This window comes from Cannabis sativa, chromosome X (genome assembly GCF_029168945.1).
Source record: "Cannabis sativa cultivar Pink pepper isolate KNU-18-1 chromosome X, ASM2916894v1, whole genome shotgun sequence".
In the NCBI taxonomy this organism is placed as follows: domain Eukaryota; kingdom Viridiplantae; phylum Streptophyta; class Magnoliopsida; order Rosales; family Cannabaceae; genus Cannabis; species Cannabis sativa.
In genome coordinates, this window is record NC_083610.1 from 14,670,919 (window position 1) to 14,689,303 (window position 18,385).

The following is an 18,385-nucleotide window of genomic DNA, read 5'->3' on the forward strand; positions in this document are numbered from 1 at the left end:
TTGAAGGTCCATTTTATGTAGGTGGTCCAATGAAATTGATATCAAAATTGTGAAAGCATTTCACAACAATGTGCCCAATTCTTCCACAGAGTTGACAGATAGGTCTGTTAGTTCCTCTGCCTCTGCCACCATAGCTAGTGTTGGTTGTTCTTCCCCCTCGATTTGATCCACGATAACCTCTACCACCATGGTTTCGGGAACCTCGATTGTTGTTGTTGAAGGATAAATTTGCAAGATTTGCTTGAACACTTTTGAGGGAATCTAAGGTAAGTTGATTGATTCTCATTTCTTGACTTTGGAGCATAAATTGTACTTCTTGAATGGTTAGATTTTCAGATCTTGTTGTGAGATTGACAATGACAGCCTCATATTTTGATCCTAAACCTCCAAGAATGTATAAGATCATATCATCATCTGAAAGAGATTGGCCAACAGCAGCAATAGTATTACTGTGTTGCTTCATTTTTCAGAATGTATTCATCGATGGACAAGGAGCCTTTCTTGGTCGACTCAAGCAGACCTTTTATCTAGAGCAATCTAGCTCTTGATCTTGTGGCGAACAATTGTTCAAAGATTATCTAGATTTAAACAGAGGTACGAGCATTGATAACATGACCAAGCATTGCCTCGGTTACAGAGTTCATTAACTAGTGCGTTAGAAATCGATCAAATTGTAACCAAGTGGAGAATGCAGGGTTGGGAACATTATGTACAAGAACACGAGGAGGTTAAGGATTTGTTCCCAGAATGTATCTATCCAGGTTGTAAGCTCGAGCTACTGCAAGAACCAATGATCTCCACAGTGTATAGTTAGATCGATCGAGTCTCAAATTGAGTGGTAGGAGATTGTTGTTTGGTAATGCAACTTCTTGAGCAAGATTTGCAACTAGAGCTTGAGGATTGATTGGATCTTGCTCGCCATTATTGGCCATTTAAGCTCTGATACCATGAAGGAAAATAAGAAAGCCCAAAATTACAGAGAGAGAAAAATGAAATGGAAATGAACTGAATGGAAATGGAGAGAATAATTTGCTCCTCACTTGAACTGTTGAGACAATTTTGGTATATATATTGATAAGAAAAATACTGAGTACAAGAATTAATGAGCTAACAAACAGTTGTAGCAAACTTTAACTAACTGAAATGATTACACCACAATAATAACAGATTAACTAACTTTCACTATCAGTATAGTCATCTTCAATTATTCCAATGACTTGATATGAAAAAGAGATTTTTTCTATTATAAACTTAAAATGTAATAAATTTACATTTATGACCCTAAAAAAGGAAATAAACAAAAATAGAAACTATAAAGTTGTTAATTACAAAAATGTCGGCCAAGCAAAACGGAACACCATCTTCTTCGTGACCCAAATCGCACCGCCTTCTTCGTGACCCAGCGATCCAACCCCAACAACCCAATCTCAACCATCTTTCTTCCAAAACCAGCAAAATCAAAATCTAAAAAAATGTAGAACTCCTAGGAAACAAGCTGAATCCCGAAAATCCAAAATCAAAAACGAAAAGGAAAAAAAAAACCCAGGAAACCTCCATTGATGTACAAAAAAACTCAAAAACAACAATCATTGAACAAAGAAATCGCGATCAGAGGAGAAGAACCGAGTAGAAGGAGAGCTGGAAATCAAAGAAACTCACCCATGATTGAATCAGAAGGAGAATTGAAGGTAAACAAATTTTTTCAGGAACGTGAAAACATCTTTTAGTGTAGATGAATAGTAATTTGATATTAATTGATGAAAACCGAATTAAATTGAAATAATAATGAAATATTGATGAAGCTGAGAAAAAAACAACAACGGTTTGCATGAAAATAAACATTAACGCATATAAATAATTGCTACAGTGTTTTATTCTGAAAACTGTTGTTTACAAGTTGTTTTACAGTGGAATAATAGTTGTTTGGGATCTACAAACTAGAAAATATGAATCTATTGTTATTAATTACTGATTGCTTTTAAAATAGTTGTTTGATAGTTGATTTAAGCTATATAAATAGTCGGCCAGCTGAAAGTGTTAGATGCATAAGTTATTCTTTGGAAAGAGTTGTTTATTGGTTGTTTTGACGATTAAAATAGTTGTTTGCAACTACAAAAAGCTGAACCAAGTAAATAATTTACATTATTTCGGGAAAGCGAGAACCATTACAAATATTGGTGCAGAGCAATGGGCATTGGGATGACAACAAAAACTATGTTGATTATGAATCAAGTGGAGAATTAATTTCGACCAAGTGCACTTTTGATGAACTAATGAGAATAATGATGGAAGAACTCCAATGCAACCATGAATCAACACAACTACAACTGAAATATCAACTGAAGGAAGGAGGCCAACCACTACAAATCAAGGATGACAAAAGTCTGTTGTTCTACATAAAGCTATTAACGAAGGAGGTTGATTTCACAAGGTACCCATTGTGTGTGAACAAAACCAGTAACACGGCACCACCTAACCAAACAATGGTGTGGAACAATATGATCATGGAATCGTATGAGAACAACGCAGCACAGGAAGACTTGCAGCAACCTGGAAACAACACGGCAACAACTTCCAAGCAACAACTATCTGCGCAGACGATGGGATCTGGTGAAGTTGATACATTTTTCCTAGAAACAGTAACAGTGTCATCAGAATCAACCATACAACAACCAGAAAACAACAGAGAAAAAACTACAGCAGTAGATGAAGATTTCGACTTCACCGACTATGCAAAGCTTGTGGCTGCAGAAATGGTACAGCAACTAGAAAACAACCAGGAAGAAGAAGAGGAAGTGGACAACACAGAAATGATGATCATCAATGACAAACGACATGAAACAATAGAGAAGGGGCAAATTTACAAGGACAAAGAAACATTGATAAGTACACTATGCTACTTTGCAATCAAGAAGACATTTCAATACAAAGTAGTGAAATCTTGCACAAAAGAATACAACATAGTGTGTTTGGACACAAACTGCAAATGGAGTTTAAAGGCTACAAAAAATGGAAACACAGAAACATTCATAATAAGGAGCTACGAAGAAGAACACACATGTGCAGTTACAATAAGATTTGGAGATCAACGACAAGCTACATCAAAGTTTATAGCAGATTTTGTAAAACCAAAATTCTTGAACCTGAAAACAAAGTGCAGCCCTGCAGACATAAAGACAGAAATGAAAGACAAATACGGAATAAAGATGAATTACATGAAAGCATGGCGTAGTAAAGAGCGAGCACAAACCCAGCTACATGGAAATGCTAAAGAGTCGTACAATCTCTTGCCAAGATACCTGTACATGCTACAGAAAACAAATCCAGGTAAAAAAAATTTAAAAATTTTACTTTGAAAATATTTGTGAAAAAACAGTTGTTTTTGCGTTGTTATTTCGTTGAGTACATGTTGTTTGACAAAATCCTGTTTGATTAAAATTCAGGAACATTAATAGACATAGAGAAAGATGATGATGACAGTTTCAAATATGCATTTGTTGCATTGAATGCTGCTATAAAAGGTTGGCCAAACTGCAAACCAATCATCGTGGTAGACGGTACATTCCTAAAGGCCGCGTATGGAGGCACGTTGCTCACTGCCAACACACAAGATGCAGAATCGAAAATTTTTCCACTAGCATACTGCATAGTTGATTCTGAGAACGATAAATCGTGGGAGTGGTTCTTAAAAAAAATAAAAGAAGCATTCGGGGTTCGAGAATGTCAATGCCTAATATCAGACAGACATGAAAGCATCATCAAAGCAACTAGGAAAGTGTTCCCTGAAATAACACATGGCTACTGCATCTTCCACCTCTTGTCGAACCTCAAAACAAAATTCAAGAAAAATGCAAAGCATTTCAGAGTGCCATTCTTTGCAGCTGCAAAAGCTTACACAGAAATGGAGTTTGAATTCCATATGAGGGAGCTAGACAACTTGGATAAGCGCATAAGACCGTACCTGGAGAAAATTGGCCATGAAAAATGGTCAAGGTATCATTCAGAAAACAACAGGTGAAAACTAATAAGAAGGATAAAATTAATGATATGTTCACCTATTTAGAGCGTTGTATTTGCGTTGTTTTTGCGTTGCGTTTGAGTTTTTTTTCAAAAGTAGAACTATGACAGAAACTGTCCAAATTATAGGTACTCTACCATGACATCAAACATAGCTGAGGCACTGAACTCAGCAAATTTAGCAGCAAGGGAAACACCAGTGACAACATTAATGGAGTGCTTGAGGGCACAAATGCAAGAGTGGACATACAATAATAGAAAGGAGGCACAAAAATGCACAACAAGGCTGACACCATCATCTGAGAAAAAACTCATAGGGAACTATGTACAGTCATTGCGACTAACAGTAAGTTCAGATTATCGTTCGCATAAAGTAAAATAAAAACAGTTGTTTTTGCATAGTTTTTTGGTTGTTTTAAAGTTGGTTTAAAACATGCAGGTGAAACCAGCAAACCAGAACCTGTTTGAGGTGATAGATGAAGACAGAACAAGAATAGTAAACTTGAAGGAGAAGACGTGCGCATGCAATAGATTTCAAAAAGATGAAATGCCATGTAACCATGCAGTCGCCGTCATGAAGGACTTGAACATAAACACATACAACTACTGTGCACAATACTACACATCAAAAGCATGGCTGCAAACATATGAAGAAACAGTATACCCAGTTGGAAACGTAAGAGAATGGGAACTTCCAGAATTTTTTAAAGAAATCATAGTGTTGCCTCCAAAGGAGAGAATCAAGTCTGGAAGGCCGAGGAAAAGAAGAATGGCAGCAGCTTGGGAAACAAAGAAACAAAACAAGTGTGGCAAGTGTGGACAAAAGGGACATAACAAAAAGACCTGCAGAAGAATTACAGCATAGAAGTGGAAACAACTACACATCAACCAAAAAACAACTATATTAAAACATTTAGAAAACACATACTGCATATTACGATTGGTTGTTACATACATTTTTTTATTGTGATTTTTTATGTGGAGAGATATTCATAATAGGGAATTGGTATTATTATCATTAATATACAAAAGAACATCAAATATTATAGTTAAATAATTAAATGAGTGGAAGAAGGTTGAAATTAATAAGAAGGAAAAATAAACTACATAAAGTGATTACAAATGCAATTTAGTTGTTTGTCAGATGGTTGTAATAAGGTTGTTAATAGTATGCTGTCATGACTAAGAGTAAATATAAAGATTAAAAATCCAAAAATATGAACAAATTAAAAACCAATTCCAATTAAGAAAAAAACATGATAGAAACAACAACTTGTCTATGATTATGAACATAATCTGGTAATAGAAAAAATAAAAGCTACATAAAAAAAAGTAGTATTTCCAACAACAACCAATAGATAACTAAGACAAATTCTTCTTTGAATCCTTTGGAGGAGCCTCATCTTCACTATCAATAAATTCCACTTCTTTCATGCGAGCATACTTATAGAACAACACAGCAAGCCTATCACGGTGTTTCTCAACATTAAATATGGGAGGAATCGGTTTCATATCAATAAAGTATTTGGCGAACGATGCAACGAAACAACCACAGTCACTGCAAAACAACCAAAAAACAACAGCAGAAAAACTTAAAAAAGGAAAATAACATTACAAATTTTAAAAACATTTGAAAATAAAAAATAAAAACAACTTACTTCGAGGTTTGTTGAGGCAAACCATCAACCTTAACAACTTCGAAAGGGTCTAAACAAACCGGTTTGTTTTCCTTTTTGAACTCATCAAACAAAGCAAAAAAGTGGGGCAACAACACCCGAGAAAAACAACCGAGAAAAAACTGACAATAAACATATACAAAACTAAAGAATAAACAACACTGAAAGATCTTGTTGCAATTGAAATTAGTAAAATGCTTCTCAATACCAATAGTGTGTAAAACAACCGAAAACAAATTCACAATAAACATATAACCAACCAATGGGGAAAAGCAATTCAAAACTGTAACAAAATACGAATTGAACTGGGCAATTTTTCAACAACCAAACAACAACTGAATAAAAACAACAAAACAACATCAACCACAATACATGACAGAAATACATAAAGAACACCAAAAAAACATAAAAACATCCTAATAAACACCTAAACCAGTGACCTAAAAAGCTCATGTAAAAATTAACACAATAAAATGAAACCAAGCAAATTTAAATTACCTTTGATTCAACTTTGGGCTTTTGGTCCTCACCATGCACTTCATCCTCAAAATCAGAATCTGAGGAAACCTAGAACAAAAAATGGGGAAAACTTTAAATCATCAAATGTAACACCACAAATAAAACAACCAGAAAAAAACTAAAGAAAAATTTAAAAACAACAAAGAGAAACTTACATCGCGTGCAGACTTGGAAATTTTTGCTCTCTTAGTCTTAGGAGCATCGGCTTTAACAGGAGGGGCTCTTTTCTTAGTGCCCGATGTCTCTGGAACATCAGCCACTAAATTTTTAGCAATTTTTTTTAACCCCATCTTAGGTTCGACTTTGGAAGTAACAGTTGGAGCCTTCTTCGATTTTTTAGAAACTTTCTTCGCCGGAGATGGTGATTTCGAACCACTTCTAGTGGTTGCCATTTATATAGAGAAAATATAGTGGAGGATGACAATGTAGGTTGAGGAAAACGTGGGTGAGGGCTTGGAGAAGGTGATCGTGGGAAGAAGAAATTGGTTAGGGCTTGATAATGGTGATCGTGGGAAGCTCGGTTTGAAGAGTGGAAGAATCAGATAAATGAAAAATTCAAAAAAAAAAAAATAAGAAAGGAGTTATGAGGTGGCGTGCGTGTACGTGTGTAAGGAAGAAGGGAAAAGGTAAAATTGTAATTATTAAACTTTTTGAAAAGTAAAATTGAAAAATGTAAAAGTTAAAAAAGTTTAAAAAACCGTGTATGGATAAAAATGTAAAAAAGGTATCAATTTTGACATGAGGTGTAAAAATCTCTATGAAAAATATGATTTTGAGCATAAATAAAAGAATGGGTACAAGAAAATCTACATTTAAGTATGACATATCACAATGAGCTCGAAAATACGCCATTACTCTATATTCGGTAGAGATGAATAAAAATAGGAGAAAAAGAAAATATTGGGGGGAAATAAAATGTAAATAAAATGAGATAAAATACTTTTTATTAAGTTTTTTGGTATTAAGTTAAAAATTAGAAAGAAAGAAAAATTATATGTTTATGTTGGTTACTATTTTATCCATAGTATTAATTTTATTTTATTTTAAATAAAAAATATTATAATCTTACTTCAATAAAAAAAAATATTCATGTTCACTTTTTTCTCTTATTTAGGAGAAAAATATTTTTTGGTGAGACCCACTTATATTTTTTTCTTCATTTTTCATTTCTCTTTTTTTTTGTCGTTTACTAAATAATCTCAAATATTGCTTCAATCTGTTTTTCTCTATTTTATTTTCTCCCGTTTTTCTTCTCTACCAAAACATAGAGTTAAATTAGAAAATTAATCTAAAAGTATCATACATCAAAAAGCGTGATAATATAATAATAGTAATAAAAACTTAGTTCATTTTTAAAACTAAAATGACTGTAACAGCATTCCGAACAGGCTCTCTACTATATTCTTCAAACTACCTCATTAAATTTTTTTATTTTTTTTTTATTTTACCTCACACTTTTACATTATATCATACACTAATTTCTTTATTTTTTATTTACATTATTTAAATATGATACTTTAATATATTTCATTTATTTTATAAAAGAAAAATATAATAATACAACACACGTATGAAAAAGAGTTAAATAAAAATAATAAAATATTTGTAGTTCAATGAATAGTAATCTTTATATTTAGCTAAGCACTTTTTATTGAGTTAAAAAAAAATTGTATAAATTTTAGCTTATTTGATGGAAGCTCAAAATTATAATATTTTTTATGTATATTTTAATGATTGAATTATTTTAACTCATCTATTGAAAGTACTCTAAATATTCATATTCTAATAATTGTAATTATATTTTATAAAATCACGTGTAATTATTGTTAACAAATTATATGATGTGTGTAAGTATGGTGTGTTTGGTTTGTAAGACAATTAAGGTCAATTTTAAAGTTTGGTTTGCATGCCATTATGAATAATTTTGTTTTGTAAGATTATTTGGGTTTTATTTGACTATGTTGAGAATTATGGGGTTCCATCTCAAAACCAATGTCATTTGCTCGCTTATTTTTGTTCGGATCTCAGACGTCTTTGCACTATCTGGATCTTGTGCGGCTGGCTAACCCGCTAGGGATATGGCTCTGATACCATGTTGAGAATCATGTGGTTCCATCTCAAAACCAATTGGCAATGAGTGGAGTAGCCCATATTCTTATATATTGCTCAATACTTTTACATTTAATTTGTAGGATAATGTTCTCCAATAGGCTAAGACTCCTTTTTTTTTCCTTAAAAGCATTAATTTCAAAGGACTTCAATATATAAGATAAGTTTATTTTCTTAGAAGAAAGTTTGGTTTGTAAAAATTATTTAATTGTGAAGTTTTAAATAAAGTTTTAGATAAAATAAAATTCACCTGGGAAGAATTTTTTTAATATGAAAATTATTATATATTTATTAAATATTTCATAATAATTCACTTCTTTTCACTATTTTTTCTTGGTGGGACGAAAAAGACATTATAAGTTTTCTTTCTTGATATAAAAGTTTATTATCTAATTTTTTAAAGAGGCATATTTTCTTTATGTAAGTTGCAATTTTATTATTGTCACTGATAAATTAGTTTAGCATATACTATATATTTGAATAGACAATGAACTTTCTTAGATGGAAGAATCTTATCTTCCTATTGCGTAATGCAATTATTTTTGTTATTTTAACATTTTATCGATCACCCTTAATTATAATAAAAAATGAGAGAAAGTATAGTTTAGTAGTTAGCTCATTAATTAGAATAAAAAAGCACACACACGCACATATATAGTTTAGTGGTTAGGTCATTAATTATGATAAAATGAGAAAACGTGAAGCACAAATTTAAGTCCGTATAAGAAAATAATAAGTTAGGTGTCGTTTGGTAACACTTTTTTAATCAGTTTTCTGTTTTTAAAAGTGAAAAAGTGAAAATATTTTTCAAAAGCATGTTCTATAAAATTGTTTTTACTTTTCAATTTTATAATTAGAAATTAAAATTTTAAAAACAAAAAAAAAATCACTTTCAATATTTTTTTAAACAGTTTTTTTTTTAATCAATCTTTTGGATTACAACTAGACCCGGACCCAAATCCCCTCCTCACGGCCTTGGCGCTGAACCCGACTTCTGATCCGAACCCGAATCCAACCCCGGATCTTGACCCGACTTAAATAAAATCAAAAAAATGAAAATGAAAATGAAGTTTACTGAATACACTTTTGTTTTTTGTTTTTAAAATTGAAAAACAAAAGTGGTTACAGAACGCATTTTTGTTTTTTAAAAATAATTTTTTTAAAAACAAAAATTTTATTTTCATTTTGTGATTAAAAAATTAAAAAACAAAAGTGTTACCAAACGACATCTTAGTTTATTTAAAAAAAACGACTCAACCCAAGTAGAACATGACTCAGACCTACCCTATAAAATTATTTACACAACATGCAATGCAAGACCCGTATTTTCTTATAGTTTAGCACAACACAATTTATATTTTGGCAGATTTTTTAACATACTAACCAAATCAAGTTGGCGTTGTCAAATTTTTGTGTGGTACAAGAAATGGTATATTACTATTGTTATGTAAGGAATAGTTTTCTCTCGTTTTGAGAGAGTTGGATAGTCCAACTTGACAGGTCTTGTCTTTGCTAAAGTGTTATACTTGGGTAGTTTACTTTCAACCTTCAAAAACTCAATCCTGCCTTTTGTTTTTTCCTTAAAAGTTTGTTGTGGGTATTCACAAGATTCTCTTTTTCTCAAAAGCTCTTTGGTGTTTTTTTTCTGTGTGGTAAACATGAACTCGAATCATAATATCCCTATGGAAAACGTGGGAACAGTGGAAAATATAGTTAATGATGGAGTCATGGGGAATCAACAAGTTGGAGATATGATGGATGTTGGTAGTGATATTAATAACACCTCTGAGAACGATATTAATGAGCCAACTAACATTCCTAATGTATCAAATGTGATAAATGAGGTCAGAACGGTGGAGAGGGAGACAGGCAATGAAGACAATGTTCAACCCATTCAGGGAGGAGATAAGTCACAGGAAAAGGGAAATGATGTGGATGAAATGGATGAAATGGAAGCGGTTCGACAAGAGTTTCTTCATTCCATGACTTTAGAACTGGAGCCGGACTTTGAGTTGAGTGAAGAAGTGACTAGAACTGGTATTGTGGCATGCTTCTTTGACGGAGTTGGAGTTTCTCGAAACAGGCTGAAAGAGATTTTGAATCACATTTGGAAGCCTAAACTTCAAGGGCTGTGGAAGTTCAAGACTCTTAGACAAGGGTTATGGGGGATTTTCTTTGACTTGGAGGAAGATTGTGTGGAAATATTACATAACAGACCTTGGATTATTAATGGCAAACTCTTGATTGTGAAGGAATGGCCGGAAGATGGTGCTTGGTTTAACGTTGATATGAGTAAAGCTCTATTTTGGGTGCAAGCAATAGGTCTGCCGACTCCCTATTTGCACTGGGCTAACATTAGAACTGTGGGTTCAAAAGCCGGGTCCTTTAAGGGTAGTGATACAGGGGATCAGAAGTTAATCACAAGGAGGGGATTCTTCAAATTTCAGGTAGAGATAGATGTCCATAATCAATTATCATATGGCTTTTATCTGGATATAATGCGAGGAAGGAAGGAGTGGATACAATTCAAATATTATAAGCTACCAAGATTCTGCTACAATTGTGGAAGAATCGGTCACGAGGCTAAGAACTGTGCAGGAGATACTGTCTACGTCTATCCACCTGAAGGCAAGGCTGTTCGTGCTTTTGGACCTTGGATCAAAGTCGAATCTGCTGTTATAAGTTGTTTTAATACAAGAAACCAATTGAACTGGTTTAGGAATATGGCAAATTCGACTGGTTCAAGGAATCTGAGGAGGGAGGAGAACACGGCGGAGCAAGATGGGAAAGGCAAACGCCCTTTGCAGCCACAGCCACCGAGAGTGGACCTCCGGCAGGGCAAACCGATGAGGAAAGTAGTCAGAGTCCAGGGAGGAAATTCAGATGCCATTTCGAGAAAGAATTTGAAAATAGTCAATAAAGAGACTAGTCCAGTGGATAATGAAAGGCTTTCTTCTGCAACTTTGAGAGGCCAGCCTGCAATTTCAATTAAGGATAGGCGTGCTCGATCCATATCCCCAAGCTTTTGGAGAAGACCCGCTTTGGGTAAGTCTTCGACTATGACAGAAGAGGAAATCATTAAGACCTTTTCCTCTAGGCCTCTTCCTAATGAAAAGGATAGGGGGGTTATTGCTACAATTATGTCCAACAATGGGCCAACCTATACCCAAATGACCGAAGGCCCACATGAAAAAGTTTGCAAGTCAAGACAACCCCATTGCCATCCTGAAATCACACATTTTCCCTGGCCCGATTATGCAGAGGAGATTGGGCTAGCTGAAGAACTTATGGGCCCGGCCCAAGTAGATAAATTTGAGCCTCTACCTACTTTATTTCATGACCCTCTTGATGTCACTAACGAAATTCATCCTTGTCCTCAACCAAGAAAAAGGAAAACAAGTCTGACTCTTGTCCCTTATGTTCCTAAAACTGCCTTTAATTCGAGGGAATTCTCACAAGTTCTTCCTAAGATGGATCCATTCTCCCCGAGTGCTTCCAACTCGACATTCAAGATGGGTTCTGGAGCAGGATCTTCCTCGTCTACAAGGAAGGATAAGCGCAGGAGGAAGGATTCCAAATCAACCATTACTACAAGGAAGACGAAGACTGAGTCGACAAGGAAGGACTTATCTGACTCTGTGAAGAATTTGGAAGGTGAGATGAATTTAGTAGAAGTTCGAGTTGAAAGTGTGTCAAATTTTCATGTGGGCGAGGAGGCGGCCCTTATCAAGCCCCCCACGTCCCAATGAAAATCCTTTCTTGGAACTGTCGAGGCCTCGCAAGGGACTCGGCAGTCCAAGCCTTAAGGGCTTGGGATAGAAAATACAAGCCTGATTGTATTTTTCTAATGGAGACTAAATTGGGAAAGGATAGAATGAAGGGGATTGCTAGACAATTGGGTTATCATGGTGTGGAATGTGTTTCGGCCATTAATTTGGCTGGGGGATTTTGTTTATTGTGGAAATGGGATGTTAGAATCAAGGTTATAAGGGTTTTAAATGGATACTTTGAAGCTCTTGTTTGGGATGATAAAGAAAATAAATGGTGGAATATATTTGCGGTTTATGGGCCTCCTTATGAGAATGACAAGAGGATATTTTGGGATATGTTGTGTTCGAAAGTGGAAAATTGTGACGACCCTTGGGTGGTTATAGGGGACTTGAATTGTATTGGAAATGCGGAAGAGAAACAAGGGGGTCGTAAGGTTAATCACAGGGACCTTCAGTGGTTGAACGATTTCTTGGATCTCTCTGGTGGAGTGGATTTACGAGCTACGGGATGCAAGTTCACATGGCATAATAAGAGGTTTAAAGGGGGTTTAGTTCGTGAAAGGCTGGATAGAGCTTTGGCATCGACTGACTGGGTCAACACCTATCCTAATGCAGGGGTGCTTAATTTTCCTATAACTGTATCGGATCATGCTGCTATCTTATTGGACTCGTTCATGTTTAAAAGCAAAGGATTTATTCCTTTTCGTTTCTTTGAAGCTTGGTCCAGAGATAGCACCTGCAAGGAAATCATTGAACAAGCTTGGTGTTCTTCGGGGTCCGAGGTTTCGAGACGATTTCTCAAAAATTTAGACAACACTCGTAGGAGTCTCCAGACTTGGAAGAAACAATGCTTTGGAGACATGGAGAAGCTTATCAATTCCCTGGAACAACGTATAAAATGGATTCAAAGCCAAGACTGTACTCCTGCCCTTGGTGAAGAGGAGGCGGAAATTCAAGAAAAACTAGCTGAGGCTTGGCAGAAAAAAGAAGATATATGGAGACAAAAGTCTAGGGAAGTTTGGCTTAAGCTCGGGGACAGAAATTCGACTTTCTTTCATGCCGCAGCTACAGTTAGAAGGCGAAGAAATCAGATTTGGTCGATACAAGACAAGCAAGGGAAACTATGGGACAACAAAAGAAAGATTGGTAATATAGCTACTGAGTATTTTATTGATCTTTACAAGGCTTCAGGATGTGCTACCTTCAATAATGATGATAGCTTAATTGAAGAAAAGGTTGATAATGAGTCTAATACTTCTCTGGTGGGTATTCCTTCTGATGAAGAAATTAAAGATGCAGTTTTCAGTCTTCATCCGTTGAAAGCTCCGGGACCCGATGGCTTCTCGGGATGTTTTTACAGGAAGTACTGGGATTTAGTTGGGCAGAGTTTGATTGCAGTTGTGAAAGAGTTTTTTGCTACGGGATCTATGGATGCAAGTTTCAATCATACCTTTATTTGTTTGATTCCGAAGATTGAGCATCCGGTCAAGATGGAGCAATTTCGGCCTATAAGCTTGTGTAGTTTTCACTACAAGGTGATTGCAAAAATTTTGGCAAATCGTCTTCGGCCTATTATGGATAATTTGGTTTCTCCTCTCCAATCGGCTTTTCTTCCAGGTCGTTGGATAGCTGAATCTTCTATATTAACTCAGGAATTGGTACACAAAATCAGAAGGAAGAAAGGGAAAGGAGGCCTTATGGCAATTAAACTGGATATGCATAAAGCCTATGACAAAATGGAATGGGGCTTCATTGATAGCGTGCTACAATTCAATGGTTTTGACAGTCGGGCGCGAAAACTTATCATGGAATGTGTCACGAGTGTGACTTTTTCAGTTCTTTTAAATGGCAGCCCTTTGAAGAAGTTTAGACCTCAGAGGGGTCTTCGACAAGGTGACCCGCTATCCCCGTACATTTTCCTCCTTTGCCAAGAAGTGCTGTCTAAACTTATCTTGAGAGCTGAACATAGAGGAAGATTACATGGTATCAAGATTTCCCAAGAAGCTCCAGCTATTTCTCATTTGATGTTTGCGGATGATACTATCTTGTTTACTAGAGCCAATGTCAAGGAAGCGGAGGAGATTATAAATTGCTTGTCAATGTATGAAATGTGGTCTGGTCAGTCTTGCAGCAAGGTTAAATCAAGTGTTCTAATTTCAAACAATCTGCCAACATCCAAAATAGAGGACACTTTATCAGCCTTGCAAATTTCCAAAGCAACGGGAGAAGAGAAGCATCTTGGGAACCCTTTTATTTTCAAAAAGAGGAAAAAAGATGATTACAAGAAGCTCAAGGAAAGTATGAAGAAGAGACTCGAGGGGTGGAAGATGAAGCTGTTATCGTATGCAGGGAGATTAGTCCTCATTAAATCAGTGGCTGCTTCTATGCCTGTTTACAACATGTCAACCAATAAAGTCCCTATCTCTGTGTGCCGAGAGTTGGATGCTTTAGTGAGAAGATACTGGTGGCTTGGTCATATGGAGAAGAATCGTTTTCTTGCTTTGAAGTCGTGGGATACTATTTGTCAACCAAAAGATTCTGGTGGCCTTGGGTTAAGGAGATTTGAAGACATGAATAAGGCTCTTCTTGCAAAGTTGGTCTGGTCTTTGGGTCAAAACGAGAAAAAACCGTGGGTTCAATGTTTTCTAAAAAAGTATTGCCTCTACCAGAACTTTTGGTCTGTTTCTCCAAAGAGTAGTGATTCTTTCTTTTGGAAAAGTTTGTTGGGAATTCGTCCAGGTGTGCTTCAAAGCTCAATGGCTATTGCAGCTTCTGGTTCATCAATAGACATGTGGATTCAGCCTTGGATCCCTTGGATGAATTATAGGGAGTTTTGGGATACGATGGAAGCCTTAGATAGACACAGGATAACAGCAAGAACTTTAGCTGATATATCGATTCATGGCTCGTGGAATGGGGAGTTAGTCCTTCAAATTTTTGGTGAAGCCCTGGGAAAAAAGATTTGTGAGATTCCAAGGATTTCATCATCGCATTCTGATCAGATAGTGTGGAGAGAAAAGTTGAATGGAAATTTTTCAGTCAAGAGTGCTTATTTAGCAAACCAGAGTTTCAGATTTAATTCAAAGAGGGATATTTGGAAATGGATTTGGCACCCAGCAGTTCATCTGAGAGCTTCGATGGTGATGTGGAGATCTCTCAATGGAGCACTTCCCACTAGGGATAAACTGCCTTTTATTGATGACAAGAATTGTTTGTTATGTGGAAGTGAAATGGAGACCTGTCTCCATCTTTTTAAAGAGTGCAGTGTCATAAGAAATCTTTGGGCTTTAGGTGATTTTCCTATTTACTGTTCTAACATTCCAGGGGACAACATGGTGGAGTATATAGAGAACATGTTAACCCTTTTTCCTTCCAAGGATAGGGGATCCATAATCAATTATATGGGTTCTTTATTCCATTCTGTTTGGAATGAAAGGAACAGGTTGGTTTTCAAGGGAAGTAAGGTTTTGATCCCGCCTCTTCTGCATCAGATTTCAAAGCAGTGGTTGGATTACTGTGATTCAATGAGAGCTTCCGTGAGTTCAGAGGTAGTTCCTTTGGGGATCAAAGGCAATCAATCGAATGCTAACATCGTATTAATGACAGATGCTTCGTGGAAGGAAGGTGTAGCAGGTCTTGCTGTGGTGATGGTTAATGTCTCGACTGGTATGTGGGCTTACAAGGTAACAAAGGCTTCGGCATACTCTGCTTTGGAGGCTGAAACAAAAGCTATTTGGCTTTCTCTAGATTGGGCGTACAAAGAAGGTTGGCACAGATGTTATGTGCTGTCGGATTCAAAGGTGGCTACTCAAGCCTTGAATGGTAGAAGGTGTATCCCGGATTGGCATTTCCTTAATCTTTCTTTTTCAGTTTTAGATTTAATTCAGATGTTTAGTTATTGTAATTTTCATTATGTTAAACGTGGTGATCTGAGTTTTGTCGATGGTTTAGCAAAATCTGCTAGAGTTTCTGGCGATAGTGCTTCTGTAGTCCATGGGGAGGGAGCCCCCCCTGTGGTTCCCATCCGTTTCGTTGTTTAATGAACTAGCTGTTCTTCCAAAAAAAAAAAAACCAAATCAAGTTGGCACCACACGCATGTACATATTTACAACTATGACTATTACTAAGACTAAATCATTTTTCACTTATTGTTATTATTATTAGATTAATAGATTGATCAAACAATTTTATTTTATTAAAAACCAAAGTACATCAACAAAATACATAATACATCAAATTTTGTTTCAAGTAGATAACGATTTATTATGTTTTTTTACAAAGACTAAAATTTATTGCCTACATTTGTACTTTGTAGAATACTACAATCAATCTCTTATTTTATTTTTTTTTAATCCTCTTTTCCCAAAACACATATTGAAGACTTTTTATTTTAATTATTTTATGACAATGTTTTTTTTTTTTTTTTTTTTTTTGTAGTTAGAATATGTTTTGTAAAATTAATTTTTTTAAATTATCTGAATAGTTTACTGATAGTAAATTTTCTAATATTTAAAAACGATTTTTTAACAATGAACATCCTCATTTAAAAAAATAGATTGCAAAAATACTTTAACATGTATGTTGAAACAGAAAGTTATAGTCAGTACTATCTTTTATTATTTAAGTATAAAAAGAATTAAGTAAAGGTGTAACTTTTTCTTTTTTCCTTTTTGCTTGTTTCTTAATGACAAAGAAATAAACAAGGTAGTTTTCATGAATATGAATATACTTAGGCCATGAATCTTAAGAATTGTTTTAGCCATTAACTCTTTGAGAATAAATGGAGTGTTCCAAAGATAAAAAAGAAAAAAAAATCAAATCAAATCAAATGTTTACTCAAATTGATAAATTATAACATAATATTACCTTAATTAATTTTTATTTCGATAAATTAATTTAATCACCAAATTAATATTACTTTAGTTGGATTAGTCGATGAAGTACTGTTCTTCATTTCCAACATGATAATTGATATTTGATCCGTGAGCATTATCTATCCGTAATGACATTACGTGACTTAATTCTAATATATATAAAAGTTAGATATCAATATGTTATAGCAAGTGATTGAATATTTTATGATTCAATTTATTATATAGTTGGTGGAAGAACAAGTTATGAAGAATGACATAAATATCTACCAAGTCGTAGTTTCACGTTGCTTTGATTTAATCCTACCCTAACTTTAATATTCCAAATGGCATGGCTATCGTTGTTTAAATATTAATCTAATCTTTTTTATTTTTATGTATGGACTGCAAATTCTTCTTCTTCAATCTTTCATTGAGACCAATATTAGGTGAATTGGATTGATGGATTCTGACTTAAGAGCTTGAATATTATTAATAATAAATTAAGCAAACCTAGTATACAAATATTTATGTGATACGATTAGTGGGTTTTAATTAGTCCTAGCTAATAATAATGTATGAGGTAGTAGAGGTAGTCAATGTACAACACCTTGTTTGGTTTCTTTGAGTTGAAGAGACTAATGTATTAAGAAAGTAGGTAAGAACAAGTCATTTATTAGTAATAGAGAAGTCGTCAAAAAAAGGCAAAACATAATTTGAACAAACAAACCCTATAGATTTTTTTTTTTTTTTTCCTTTTTTGAAACAGAACCCTATAATTGATTTCAAATTGATGGCTCCACCATCCAAAAGTCAATTACAAGAAATATTATCTTAAGTACATTATGTGTCGTGCTTGATTTGATAATACATATGCAAACACTGTTTGATCAAACCATGATTTAGTGTTGCTACTACTATTTCATATATAAATCATCATCATTACTTGATGAATTTCTTTTAATGAATTATACCATATATATGGACTTATTTTACCTTTCTTTTTTTTAAGGAACCACCTAAATAGATAAAGGAAATTTTTTATTAGTATACGTAATATACATACTAATAACATAAATGTAAGAATTTTATCAATTTAACTTACACACAACAGAAAATAAATCAAGTATTATCCAAGGTCAAAACTGACCTTTCACCCTAAGTCAAATACAAAGTTTTGTTCAATGAGTCATACAACAAATGACTCTCCCAAAATGCAATATCGTTTTGATTAACCCTAATTACCCTCTAGACCTAGGTCATTCACACTTTCACACACAAATCAGTCGAAACCCTAGCAGAGCTTCGAGTTTCTTCTCAAGAAACTCGAAGACTGCTATGAACCCAAAACCAAGCTTAATCCCTTCCCAGATCACCAATCATAACCCTAGATATATACGCATAGATATAAGAAATTAGTAAAAGTAAGAAAATAGGAGAGATT

General features: G+C 34.6%; 2 protein-coding genes across 2 annotated transcripts; one reads left to right on the forward strand and one right to left on the reverse strand.

The window, feature by feature from the left end:
- Positions 1–2,285: 2,285 nt before the first annotated feature.
- LOC133032049 (uncharacterized) lies at positions 2,286–4,882 on the forward strand. Its single transcript, XM_061105869.1, has 4 exons — positions 2,286–3,327; positions 3,444–4,014; positions 4,147–4,363; positions 4,457–4,882. The coding sequence occupies exons 1-4, from the start codon at positions 2,286–2,288 to the stop codon at positions 4,880–4,882; spliced, it is 2,256 nt and encodes a 751-aa protein (XP_060961852.1).
- A 922-nt stretch (positions 4,883–5,804) lies between these two features.
- Positions 5,805–6,930, reverse strand: LOC133031927 (uncharacterized). Its single transcript, XM_061105707.1, has 2 exons — positions 6,368–6,930; positions 5,805–6,260 (listed from the first exon to the last, which is right to left on the reverse strand). Exons 1-2 carry the CDS (start codon positions 6,602–6,604, stop codon positions 6,183–6,185), a joined length of 315 nt encoding a protein of 104 aa, XP_060961690.1. The 5' UTR covers positions 6,605–6,930; the 3' UTR covers positions 5,805–6,182.
- Between the last annotated feature and the right edge of the window lie 11,455 nt (positions 6,931–18,385).

Bases quoted from the DNA above. Each gene is read 5' to 3' on its own strand.
- LOC133032049 (XM_061105869.1), top strand. From the start codon at position 2,286: ATGGAAGAACTCCAATGCAACCATGAATCAACACAACTACAACTGAAA. The intron at 4,015-4,146 runs GTGAAAACTAAT...TCCAAATTATAG, and splicing joins TATCATTCAGAAAACAACAG to GTACTCTACCATGACATCAA. The intron at 4,364-4,456 runs GTAAGTTCAGAT...TAAAACATGCAG, and splicing joins TACAGTCATTGCGACTAACA to GTGAAACCAGCAAACCAGAA.
- LOC133031927 (XM_061105707.1), bottom strand. From the start codon at position 6,604: ATGGCAACCACTAGAAGTGGTTCGAAATCACCATCTCCGGCGAAGAAA. The intron at 6,261-6,367 runs GTAAGTTTCTCT...TTTTTGTTCTAG, and splicing joins TTTCCAAGTCTGCACGCGAT to GTTTCCTCAGATTCTGATTT.